This window comes from Strix aluco, chromosome 2 (genome assembly GCF_031877795.1).
Source record: "Strix aluco isolate bStrAlu1 chromosome 2, bStrAlu1.hap1, whole genome shotgun sequence".
Taxonomy (NCBI): domain Eukaryota; kingdom Metazoa; phylum Chordata; class Aves; order Strigiformes; family Strigidae; genus Strix; species Strix aluco.
This window is the reverse complement of record NC_133932.1, coordinates 72,769,130-72,782,554: the sequence shown is the minus strand read 5'-3', so window position 1 is coordinate 72,782,554 and position 13,425 is coordinate 72,769,130. Positions and strand designations below refer to the sequence as shown.

Sequence of the window (13,425 nt, the reverse complement as noted above, 5' to 3'; positions counted from 1 at the left end):
ATTCTCATAATGAAGTAGCTCATATCTTAGTGAGTACATGACAGACAGTACTATTTGAGACAGTGCTATTCTAGCTGCTTTTTTGGGTCAGGCGAGAAATGGCCTTTCTAAAGTCTTAAACATTTTGAAAGTTGCATAGGAGTAAAATATATTTCCACAAAAGCTAGACGAAATATTCTGGCTTCTGACTTTTTATCATGAAAATACCACAAGGCTGATAACATTGTGCCTCAAAAGTGTAAATCAGTGTTTCTTCAGTTTAATCTCCAGTGTCTCTTGACTCAGCCAGATCCATTGGAGAGCAGGCACTACAATATAATTTGTTTGTAGTACCTTCAGAGTTGCTCAGCCTAAAGCAATTAAATTAACAAAGATGTAATAATCAATAATAATAATGAAAACATTTTCCTTACTTTGACATTGTGGAGGATATCAGCATCATTGTCAGTGAATGCCAACCAGAAGTTGGTTTACTGCTTAGTAGATGTGTTTAGGGTTTTCATTTTGACAAAAAAAAAAAAAAAAAAAAGGGAATAAAAGGGAAAAAGGCCAGGATAAATGAAATCCGTGATGTATGACTGCCACCCAGAGGAGCCCGCGGGAAGTGACACAGCCGTGGGACGCGGGAGGGTGCGAGTGACACGGGACGGCTCTTCCCGCGGCGCCGCTCGCACCGGCTCCGCCGAGCTCCCCTCCCGCTGGCAGCCTCCTGCGAGCTGCCTGGGCCCGGGGAGAGGTGTCGTGCAAAGGCAGTTTTGCCATCAAAAGCTTGTGCTTTGCCTATATGTGGAGATTTATTTTTTTTACAAACACGATCCTTTTTTTTTTTTTCTGAGGTAAAGTGTCCGTCAGTTCCCATGCTTTGGCATTGATACAAATTAATTACATTTAATACCTAGAACATCCTAAAGAGATCCCTTTGGAGGAGTTTTAGGAGGCTGAGTGTGTCCTTGCTGAATTTCCAGCTTCCGTCTCCACATTTTCAGACAAACTAAGTTTGAGTTGAAGATTTGCAATCACATCCTTAACTCGCAAACCTCGTTAAAGGTGCTGCACACAGCTGGCAGCAGCACTGGCTTCTCTGTCCCTTGCTATTCTTTCCCTTTTTTTTTACCTAACTCACTCCTGACCTCAGAGTCAGGGGGCACTTTAGACCCGTACTAGAGTCCCTCCCTTCCACTACTACTACTTAAATTCATCTGTTTTGTAGTACTGCAGTCTTTCAGTCTTTGCTTGGTAGTCCAGCAAACTGTTCTAACAAAACTAAGGGTCACCAAAAGGCCCCAAAGCTCTTAGTATTCTGCTAACTAGCCATTAAATACTTTTGTTTCATCCATTTACAGTCAGCAACAGTGTCGAATGAGAAAAGAGAGGACATCCAATTTGATGCCAGTGTCTGTGTTCACTCACTTGCTCAACTCAGTATATTTACCTCGACTGTGCACACTGATATTTGACACAAGCCTTGGTGAGAATTATTTTTGTTGGCATATCTAAACATTTTAAAATGTTCCAGCTGAACTTCAGTGGAAGCTGTCACATGCTTTCTTTAAGAGCTACAAAATTTATGGGTAGGTTTTGCCATTCTAGTTACTCTTAAATATTCTGAGGGATAGAAACATGATTTTCCAGATGGGAGTCTAAGTTGCTTTTCCCTTGGCTTTATTTTAATTTTGCTCTTCTTCTGTTGTGAAAGATGATACAGAAGATTTTGCCTGTTACTGAAAGCTAATAATTATTTTCATCATTTAGGTTAAATTTGCTATGTTGTCCATACCTCAATTTACTTACTATTCTGTAAAACCTTCTCAGGTGTTATACATACCTGAAAGGATATGTAAATCCTTTTTAACATCTCTCGAAAATGCCTTTTCAGCTGTTCTTGCTACTTCCCTGATACTAAGGTTGTTTCTCAGTTAAACTAAAGAGGTTCTCCAGCTGGTTAGGAAGTTGCTTCCATGACAAAGTACCCCACTATCACTTCTTTAGCAGCTACTTCAGGTTTCACCTTTGAAAAATCCCATGCTGCTTCTTACTGTTCTGTCTCCTTCCAGGCATATATAGTAACAAGTTTTGACATTGCTTCTGCTGGAAGTGTCTGTGAAAATTTTGTATGAAATTTGGCTTTTCACCCTTTCTTAATGAAATCCAAGCTTCAAGAGATTTCAGATCTGCTTCTCTGAAAGACAACATCATATGGCCGGATGTTTTCAATGACAAATGTAAGTTATGACCTCTCACTGAAAACATAGGTCTAAAATATGAAACAGGAGGCAGTTGAGCAAAAGAGAAGCAAACAACTAATTACCACTAGTATGAGTGTAAAAAAAAAATAAAACCAAGAACAAACCCCAAAACCACTTTTTTCTCTTGTTTATAAAGACTAGAAAGTGAGTTAAGGAGATTACCATATTACTGTGGTTCACTAGTAATAATTATATACACCCAGGTTGCTTCTTGTGAATACTGCTACAGAGAAAATGTAGGCAGAGACCGATTATTAAATGCATCAGGCATTAAATTCTTGTGTGGGAACTGACATATCACAGAACTGTCAATTATAATGTCTGGCTTGGTCTGAGATCCCCAACACAATATAAATTGAATGACAGAATGATTTAAAGAAGCCTGAGGGGTAAACTACAAAATGTAGCTACTGCTGTACCCCAGACATTTGCTGTCCCAGACCCGTAATCTACACACACAAAACCCTGTCAGCATCATAGAGCAGTAAGTGGGCAGTAAGATGAACATATAGAAAGCAGAAGCAGACTGCGGGTGCTGTCATGCGTATGACCAGATACTAAAAAAATGCACACCAGGAGATAAGTTTTATAATCACTATGTAGTCAGTAGATACTGGAAGCGTGACTCTGTTTGCATGGACAAAATTTTAAATTTGGGAAGATTCCAAACTACACATGGCTATTGCACAGGCACTGGGCGGCTCTGCTTCCCAAGCCTGCAGATTTCAGAGAAGTGGAGATCTTACAGGTCTTTTCTCATCTTACTTTGATCTCACATTTGGGAAACTTTACTGACTTCATTGGAGGCTCACATGCTGCAAATCAAAATAAGGCCCTGTAATCCTTCGAGAAACCATAATGAAGACATACACTAACAGCAGTTGTACAAATGTAAAATCAAACCCTGTGAGGCTAGAGGGCATGTTCTATTCCAAAAAGAAATGCCTGAGATTATTATACCAACACCTTTACAAGCAAAGATACGCATCTGACAACAGCTGCTTAAAAGGTCATTTTATGCCAACTGAAATACTACTGGGTGAAAACCTTTAAAAGTCAACTCTGAAAACTAAATATAAGCATACCCCATCACATAGTATTCCTAGGATATCTGCTTTTATAGCACTCTTTCCATGGAGATAAATTCACCAGTGTAATCCACTAGTTCCTGTTGGTCGAAGATATGTACGTACTGAGTGCAAAACTACATCTTAATATAGAAAATGTTGCCAGAGACATTCGGTTCCATCTGAGAAAACAGGACAAATGGTTCCAACGACTATTTCAAATGAAGAAAATCTGATGGCTCCAGATGCCACTTAGCAGTTTGGCCTGTCAGTTGGGAAAATGTAGAAAACTTTCAATATTTAGTATATCCCACTCAGTATTATTCAAAGTCTTTTGACATCTTGTTCTTTTCAAGAATAGCAGCTTTGTTGGTGTGCTCTCTTTATGAAACACAGATGTTCTTTTTCCCTGATTTGAATTTAAAGGATTATTTTTCTCTGAGTGAAAGGTGAATCAATAAAAATATACTACTGTTGCTGCAGAATTGATACAAACATTGTGACAATGGCCTCATTTTCAAAAATATTTATGAATCACAAGTCTCCGTGTAGAATAGCAGATCTGCAGCTGATCAATATCTTTGCTTATTTTATTACTGTCTTCTGATGTCACCCTTTCAGGAATGATTAGATGATTGCATGTTATCTATTAGCCCTTTCCAGACTGCAAACACAATCTTTCCTGCCACATTGTCTGTCACCCCTCTTGTCAACTTTATGGCCTTCTCTGGGGTATATTATTTACCCCTGGTTTCCTTAGTGTCTTCAGTTCATAGTGTTTCCAACTCAGGCGTGAACAGGTGCTGTACACTAAGTTACTACAGCAGCCACTTAAATAGAAACACTGAGCAAGACTATGGAAGAACTTATTAAACCCAAATAGTGGCAATGAAAAGTGTAAAAAATGAACATTCTTGATAAACAAAGCTTGATGCTGCTAATACAGGTTGAATATGAAAAGCACAAATCTAGTGATCACTGATTTGCTCCACTAAAGGAACTGATTTATTGTCCTCTGCTATATTGTAAAGGAAACTCATTAGTACTTAACAGTGATCTTCCCAGTGGCTGCCAGAGCTTCTCTCCAACAAGGGGTTTTATATTGTTTTAACTCATCAATAGCACAAATATTTTTGCTTTATCTTCTGATACCTAATTTTAAAAAAAAAAAAAAGCCTCGAAGGCCCTCCCAGTCCGGTAAACCTTAAAAAACCCTAACCAAAACAAATATACAGGAACACCGTCCACTGGAACAGTCAACTCTTCATTACACAGAGAAAATGGAGAAGTACAAACACCTGCAGATGGCAAAACCACGTGTGGCTTTTAAGACCGTAGGAGTGTGCAGGAGAGAAAAGACTGGTCACTGCTCCTTTGACAGGGGACCACAGAGATGTCCCAAGGACTGTTAGACTAAGCCAGTAACAGAGCTACCTGGCTTCCAGGGCCAAAACAGCTCAAGCAAAGCCAGTCTGTGTATTTCTGCAGCATGGGCAATCCACACGGGGACAAGGCACCCATCAAAAGAAACAGAGAAGTAATTTTTATGTAGGTATAATGATAAGGATACAGTCTCAGAATTAGGCAAACAAAAATACGTCAATATAAAATGATTTGCTCAAGTTTTTCTACATCTCAAATCAAAAAAAAGGTCAAAACTAGAAGTTACATAAGAGTTATTTCTATTCTTATTTTCTATTTTCTTTCAGAATATCCCAGCAGAGATTTTTTTGTAAAAGTGCAATGATAAAATCAAATTTGTGACTTCAACTTTCAATGGGTAATGCTGAGACAGAGGACTCATGATAAGATATTTATACTAAGGAATGAGGATTTATAGTTCAATGCATACTAACTGATAAGTGTTAGAAGATTAATCATTCTGTATTAGTTACAGCAAAGTTCCAGTGTTGCCTTCATTTATACATGTTTCTGCTATGGAGTAAAATGAGTGTAAATGGTCATGAATGAGACAATGAACATTCTTGGAAAAAGTCAGTGCATGGAGAATTTTACTCAGCTCTATACAGTCTTTGTTCTAAACAGTAATTAAATGCTTAACATGCTTTTTCTACACACATTAATGGCTAGCACTTCTTATCTCCACAGCTGCTTGAAATTGTTCTCAAGATCTAGGTAGGCATAAAAGTGAAAACATATCTTCTCTCTACTTCTACAATAAAATGTAGGCAAGCATTCAAAACTCTCATCAGTTTAAACAGATCTCACACTTTAGTGAGGTTAGAACAGTCAATTATGCAGAAAACCAAATAAGAAGTGTAAGAGAAAACAAATGAAGATGTTTTAGGCTAATCTATCTAATGGAAAACAGGAAGGTATTGTTTATTATTGTATTAGTTTAGCAGTATTATGTTTTTCTAAAATTTCTGCATCTTTTGTTTGGCAAATACTTGATACTTGACATTATATAGCTTAAAATAACAGCCTGATGTTCAGTGTAATAATAAAGGCTTTACAGGATAAGAGCCATCTGTTGCAATTACACTCACTTTCTGAAATATTCCGAAAGGGATGAAAACCCTTAGACTTTGTCAATTATATGCCCTTGATAAAGTATGAGTCATCTTAAAGAGTTTGGCATAGAGATGCAATTTTCATGGAAACAGTCTAATGAGAGAACATATTGAATGTATTCTAAATATGACCATCCAAATGGTCATATTGATGAAAAATTTCTCAAATGAGAGAGAAAAATGTGGCAATGTAATTTACTCTTCCATGTCTGAAATGCTGTTGGGTAATATTTCTTGGGCATTTCACAGCTTTTAAGTCAAATACTATTTTCAGCACTTTTTCTGGTGAGATCATTAATATGATTATTTTGGCCAAATGTATTTTAATTAAACCCCACCCCCAAATCATAGGGTCTGGAACTTCTTCCCACACTATGGTAGGAAATATATCTCCAGATGTTAATAATTAAGGCATTAAAGGGTAAACCCAGGACCCACTTCCGCAGCTGCCGAAGCTCCCACGGCAGTAAACTGGTGTGGTTACATTGCTGAAGAGTGTGGGTGGATTGGAAAAGGCCCTTCAGCGTTTGTGCGCTTCTGCACAACGTGGAAGCCAGATCAAAAGGGTTTCCAGTGTAGGCAACATGTTGGCTGTGGATGGCGCAGGGCAGAATGGATATGTGCTTCCCACGCAAGTGGCTATGTGAGAAGTGGAGAGCAGATGTTCTCTAACATGGTCTCATGGGCTACCACAAGAGGTGGGCATGGCGGCCCTCTTCTGGCCTGGAACCTGGCTAGGATCAGTCTTTCCCAGATTAAACAACATTCACGTAGGTGTCTGAGGTAACAGGTACGACTACTGATGTATGCATTAAAGGGAACTGTGTTCATCAGAGACATGTTTCAAATACAAATGTGTTGGTTGGAAAGACTATTTCTAGAAATATTACAAAGGCAAGCAGGAAGGATGCTTCCCTTGCTCTCCCTCACCAACTTCTGTCTTCAGTCCTGAGACTGGGTAGCAGGCTGTCTTTATTCTAGACAGGCAGTAAATGTAAAGAATTGGGACGAAAAGCTGTGCTAGACTAAAACAAGGGTGGGGGCAGATGTTTTTAAGTAAAAATCAGTTTTCTACTCAAAATCTTAAGTAAACCTTTAAAAGCCTCAGAGCGATAACATGAGCCAACATTGATATATATTGATCAGAATCAGGTTACTTTTAATTGCATTCCAAAATACCTTCAAATGCCTTTCTTGAATATTGTTTTCTAGATGTAACTTCATTCACCTGTCTGGACGTCTCTAATGTCAATAATTAAATTTCCTACACAGTCTAATAGGATGTAAATATTTCACTATACACATTTAAAGTCAAAGAAGTTTGTGATGGAACCCATGAGGAATAACGCAGAGTACACTGACTTGCTGGACAAGTTTGCATGAGATTTGGAATTTACTATGACTTCTGTTGCTATGGACCAATATTTTTCTCTCTTCTACATTTTTTAATAACCTATGTTAATTTGAGGTAGTTTTGGCTTCTAGCATATCAGACAAGCATCTATTTCTTTCAAAGAGAACTTTTTGAGACTCTGGACTATGCAAATGAAAAACGCCAGCAAGAGCTCTAGCAAAGAGAGTCAGGATTGCAGCCGGAAATAAATGAAGTTAAGCTTTAATACAATTTATTTCCCCAAACTATCATTTTTTAAAATGATCTAGTTACAAGGTGCTGGCATACTCTGTGAACTAAAAACTAATAGCTTTCAACAAGAGAGTTATAACATCTCTCTCATTCTACACTGGTTCATTTGTACTTGTTACTAAAAAATAAGATCAAGATATCAAGGAATAAATTCAGAGTTTCGAACCTTTCCCAAACCTTTGCTTTATTTGTTTTTAATATATGGTTGACTTTTATTAAACAGATATTAATGGGTCATTAAAAAAAGGAGACTCTACCTAAAAGTCATTTTGAACCTCAACACTTTTCACCTGTCTCACAAATTAATCTATGTTCTGTTACAAAGAAAATGATCTTTGCTTGGGTCTCTAATTAAGTAATTTACATTCTTTGTTCTGGAAAACACTGAAGAAAAGCCACCAACAAGCATTCTTAAAACCCTCATCTGTAAATATGTAGCTATTGCATGTGAGACAATGTAGAACACCAGCTGTTTGTTTATTTAAAAAAAAAAAAAAACAAAAAACCAACCCCCAAAACAAACAAACAAAAAAACCCCAAACAGCCCCCCCACCTCTTCTAAGCACTCCTTTGGGTGACCTAAACAACTAACCTTGAAAAATGTTCCCAGTGCAATCACAGGATGATAAAATCTTTGGTTTACACTCATTTATAATGGTAGATATACAGTACGTGTGCAGGCACAACTGAACACACTGTAGATTAAAATCTCTACAGCAAAATTGGAAGAGATAAGAAGAGTGGCTGAATGTCTACAATATTTACAAAAGCAGGTAATTTACAGGGGGAATTAATGGAGTGCTTAAGTATGCTGTATTTTTTCGTCACTGTTACTGCTTTACAAGAAGCCTTTAAAGTGCCATTTCTGTTTTATACACAGAAAGTTTGGATAGCTGAGCGGGAACTTTAAAATTCATTTGCAAGTTTCTGTCAAAAAGTTTTAAATATTTTTTTTCTTGACCTGCAACACTTTTCTGTATTTAAGTTGATTATTAACCTCCTTCTTCCTATTGCAGGCCATTGTCTCCCAGGGCTAACCCTGATCAGGGGCATTGCTTATGATGCATCACAGACTTCCTGGAGAGCAATCTGCACAGGGGGCCGAGGGGAGCATTTCGGAACTGAACTGCTCACATCACTTCCAGAGGGGGTCAGGATGTCTAGCCTGTTACCCACTGAAAAGACAGGAGGTGAGGTGTAGGGAAGGTGAGTGCTGGGCTAGCATCCCGCTCGATGGGAAAAGAGGGAGGGCACAGCCAAGCACTGAGCTAGGGGCTTCACCCTGCTGTGAGGGCACTTGGCTGTTTTCCACGCCTGGCCCTCCTGCCCTCTGCTGCTGCAGACACCGAGCTGGCTGCTTTTCAGAAACCCTGCTTGAAGGGCACATGGCCTGGCCTTGGCAATGCCCGGTGGAGGTGAAAGTGTTCACTGAAACCAATGGCTCACCTGCCTCCCAGTAGATTATACACCGTGTGGTTTAATTAAGCAAGATAATGAAGTGGAGAGAGCCAACTTACTCACCTTTTGCCCTTTTACTCCACTGCAGTCACATTTTCCACAACCGGAACAACCCTGAAAATAAAAGAGAAATTGAGAATTAATTGTCTGAACTGGATGACTGGCAGAACATACCACAACAAGCCAAGGATGTCAGCGGTAACACCCTGACTGCAAGGCTGGTCAGCATGGGGAATGGTTGCTTAAGCCCAACACAATACTTTGTCATTTTTATACAGACACACACTTTGGTCTGAGTCTCAGTCCAATAAAAGATCCCTTTGTAAAAGAAGAAAAAATATTGCTATAGCTTTTAACCATAGAAAACTGTTATATTACTTCTAAATCTTTTGGGCCACCATTGAAATATTAACTCATTTTTATAGAACACACACACACTCTGCATCTAGCAATATGAACATCTCAATTTAAAACAAATGGATTCTCCTCTAGGATTCTACAGTCACACATTCAAAGCCCAACACATTATTTAAAACAAAATCAATCCAGTCGTAGAAGCATCTCTTTAATATCAATTTGTTAATAAATGGTTTGCATCCTGCATAAATACTTGATGTCTATAAATATGTGCCATTGCTTTGAGGAGAAAGGGATGGTGAAACTGAAGTTCATGACTTATTTTCTACACTTAAGGAGAAAATTATCAGACCTGAAGGATATGGCTTTTGTTTCTTTTCTGAACACAAAAAATGTTGTTTACACTCTTTGGGTGTTTACCATAAGATCTCTTAATATTGATTTACTAATTTTTTTTTATCAGCAATTGGCAATCTTCAAATAGGAAGAGAATAGTTTTTAAAGGAAGATAAGTATTGGTATGATTACCACAGGAAACTATATCAAGAAGTACGTCTGGACACACTTCATGAAATCAAGTCAAACCACAGCCCCTCAGAGAGCAAACTGCTCCTAATGTTAAATATTAGATATGGAGGCACTTGTTAATGTTTACTGGCCAGGCAATGTCTAGCTCCAGGGTTCTGGCCTTGTTCCTTAAATCTCCCACATTTCAAAACATCTTCTTTCTTTCTTGCCCTCTGTGATGACTAACTGTAATTGTCATTATGGTGGAAAACCTTCCACTCAGTAAAAGCACATTTGTTGCAGCAGGAGAATGCACAGAAAACATGAATAAAAACATAACCAGTCCAAACTATTCTGCAGTAGGTACTTTAGAGATCCTTGTTTTCTGAAAGGCTTTCCTTAGGGCAGCACCACCTCATGGGGTTTCTACACTAGATAAACTGAAGTCAAAATACTGCCAATTTGTACCTCCAGAAAATGATGGCACTTCAGCATAGATGTTGACAGACTTCCAAGCCTCTCTGGATTCTGTGAAGTGAAATTCTGGAGGGCAGATGGATGGGAGGATTTGGGAGAGGGGTGTTTTCATCTCAGGAAGGAAGGAAAGTGGACTGTGCAGCTGGCCTTGCTAGTCCTGACAGCTGATCTCATCACTTGAAATACTCCTAATGCCACTTCCCTCAGTAGCGAGTGAGAGAAGATCTTGATGCAGATGTTTGAGGAATGGAGCTTAATATTAATAAATGTTAATAAAACCTTTCATGCCTTTGTTCACATAAGCCTGAAGATGGAGACTTGAGAGATCTCGGGGTTGGTTTGTTTGGATTGAGTCAACAGCAACCAAAAGATTGGGTTTTCTATGACATAATCATAAAGAGATTCTCATTTTTTTTGTAAAACATGAAAGGTGATAACATAACATATGTGAGAAGTCAGATTAACTGATGCACAGGTAAAAGCTTACAGTTGCTTTGTGTTACCAAAGTATTTCTCTGCACCTAAGTGTATCTCGGCTACTCTCCACTTTTCCTCCTCATGATCATGAAGCAACTGGTGAGTAACTCAGCAGTCTATTGTTTTTAGTGTTGTCATGCCTCTCAGAAACAAACTAGGAGGAAAACAACCAAAATATTTGTATCACTGAATATTCCACCAATGCACACGAGATCCTTCAGCCATTATCCGGAAGCAGACAGAGACAGCACCACTCCAGAGCCAGCTCTCTGCACGGATGTTGGGCACCTGTCCCTCCACACCTGTGGGCTCCACAGTCTACTGGGACCTCACTACTTCTGGGAAATAAAGAGCAAATGTACCTAATCCATTTTAAATTTGGAAAACCTCCAATGAGACCAATAAACATCATCACTCTGGAAAGTTAAATAATACAGTAACATTTTTACTCGGTAAATATATTTTCTTTTAAAATAAAGCATCCAAGAGAAATGGGGGTTTAATACTGCAAATAAAATTACTAAAGGCTGTCCAATAAAATTAAAGTAGCAGCTCCTGAAAAATTTGTTCCTTTTGTTGAGATCCCTTTTTCTATATGTAGATCCACTGAATTTGTTGTCTGAAGTCAAGCTTTCTCCATATTCACATAAAGCAAAAAAAATCACATTTTCTTCTCTTACATTATTACAGCATTTTACCATGTTATATTATAAATGCATGGAAAGATGAGAATTAACACTGATTAGAATGAGCATTTATCTTATACTGCAGAAAGAGAATTAGATCAGAAAACAACGCCAACGCATGCTGCAATGCCAACTCAGTACTGACCAGGAGGGCAAAGTGCCACCCACTGCATAATCTGCTTTACTTCTTGTGGTACATGGTTATGCCTGGAAAAACATTGGGCCTCCCATTTCAAGAAATGACCCAGTGTGACCTCCCTTAGTTTTTCAGGACCTGATGAGATCACAGCTGGAGGACGCATGCTTGCAGTTCATACTTCCTCCTCCAGCATCATGCAGAATGTTATCAGTTTTATCAACGTGTCCCTTAAATTCAGAAGAAGTCTGTTTTAATTGCATGTGGGAATGTAATTAAAATACGTCATTGAATCATTATCAACATCTGTTTTCAAGTCAATCCCTGCATACTTCCTTCAGCCTGTTATTTAACATGCACTGTTTTAGAAAAAAAGTATGTTGTTATTTATTTTTAAGCTGGGGTTTGTTCTTAAATTTAGTGTGGCCAGAAGAATGGACTTGTGCTTTTGGGTCTCTTTTTGTGCTCCCAAAAATGACACCATTATATTCGGTTTTTCCTGTTTCTTAAGCCTCAGATTAGAATAACCAAAGCTGACAAAGGTAAGAAGGTTCTGAGCATCAGGGAGCACAGCTGCATAAGGTCCTGTGTGCACGAACCTGACTATGCCAGAACAGGCCACCTGCACTACAAATCTCTGGCTTTGTTTTACAGTAGCATCGTCTCCTACTATCACTGACTGTAACATTTGCAGGTGGGTGGAAGGTTGGCCAACAATGACAGTCACTGCTGGATAGCATTATCCTCAGCTACTAAAATGTATTTTTGAATCTGAGGGATGTGATAACATTCTGCACATACTAGGAGGAAGTATGAGCTTCTTCCTCTTGGTCCTCTGAGAAGATGGAAGGGCCAGAGGGGAAACAACTTATAGATCAAAAGTCAATTTAAGGAGGTCAAAGGGGCATTAAAGTAATGAGGTGAGAAACTGAGAGAGAGAGCAAGATGGTTACAGCAGGTATAGGAATCAGGGTCTGGGTTCACCTAACCCAGTGTAGGTACAAACATCTCTACTAGTTACTCCAGTCTCCCTCTGTTCAACGGCAAGAAACAGGCACTTCTAGGCTAGGATCCATCTCACTGATTTTGGATGTTTGCTTTCAATGGAGATGAAGAATGCCTTGGAGGACTAAGCAGAAGAGACTGAAATGGGCAGAAAGGAGTATGGGCTATGTATGAGAACAAGTGAAAAATGGAGAGAAAAGTGGATATGGATGATCAAACAGAGGGCTAGAGGTTACAGACAGAATGGGACAGAGAATAACAGCAGCTTTTCATTCCTTGCAAAGCATTAGAAATTTAGTCGAGTATCTTTTGAACTGCAAACGAGGAAATCTGCATTTCTGGTACTCATTTAGGAATGACTTAAGAAACATACACAATCAAGTCCTAAGTGGGAAACTTCCCCCGAAGGAATAAAGATAATGATCACAAGGTAAGTAAGCTGAAACTATGCCAATTATTGCTTATTTCTAAACTTCTATGATTTTAAATCAGTCTCATGATAGAAAGAACCCAGTTCGTGATTTCCCACTACACAACTAGAGATAATGAAACAAAAGACAAGAAACAGTTTTGTCCTATCTCCCAGACATCCTCTTTGAAAGAACGCCTTTCCCCAGGAGCTGCATGGACCTTGAAGCAATCACTGCTGTCCTCCAAGTGCCAAAACAGAGAAGGAATGGTGCTGGGCAGGAAGCATAATCTCCCGGGGCTGGAGTGATGGGGAGGGTGCGGGGAGGGATGAAAAGGCAGGCTCTTCAGCCCTTGTGTAGGAGCTAATTACAGACTAATGCAAAGGTTTTGGCCAGGTGCACTGTGATACCTCACCTAAT

The 13,425-nt window shown here is 38.9% G+C and overlaps 1 protein-coding gene across 1 annotated transcript in view; it reads right to left on the bottom strand.

Moving 5' to 3' along the window:
• The window catches only part of COL4A1 (collagen type IV alpha 1 chain), a 131,284-nt gene that overhangs the window by 68,436 nt on the left and 49,423 nt on the right, over positions 1-13,425 (bottom strand). Inside the window, exon 2 of the mRNA XM_074815317.1 lies at positions 9,014-9,064. Within this exon, the coding sequence (XP_074671418.1) occupies positions 9,014-9,064 (51 nt within the window). The remainder of the gene's footprint in view (positions 1-9,013; positions 9,065-13,425) is intronic.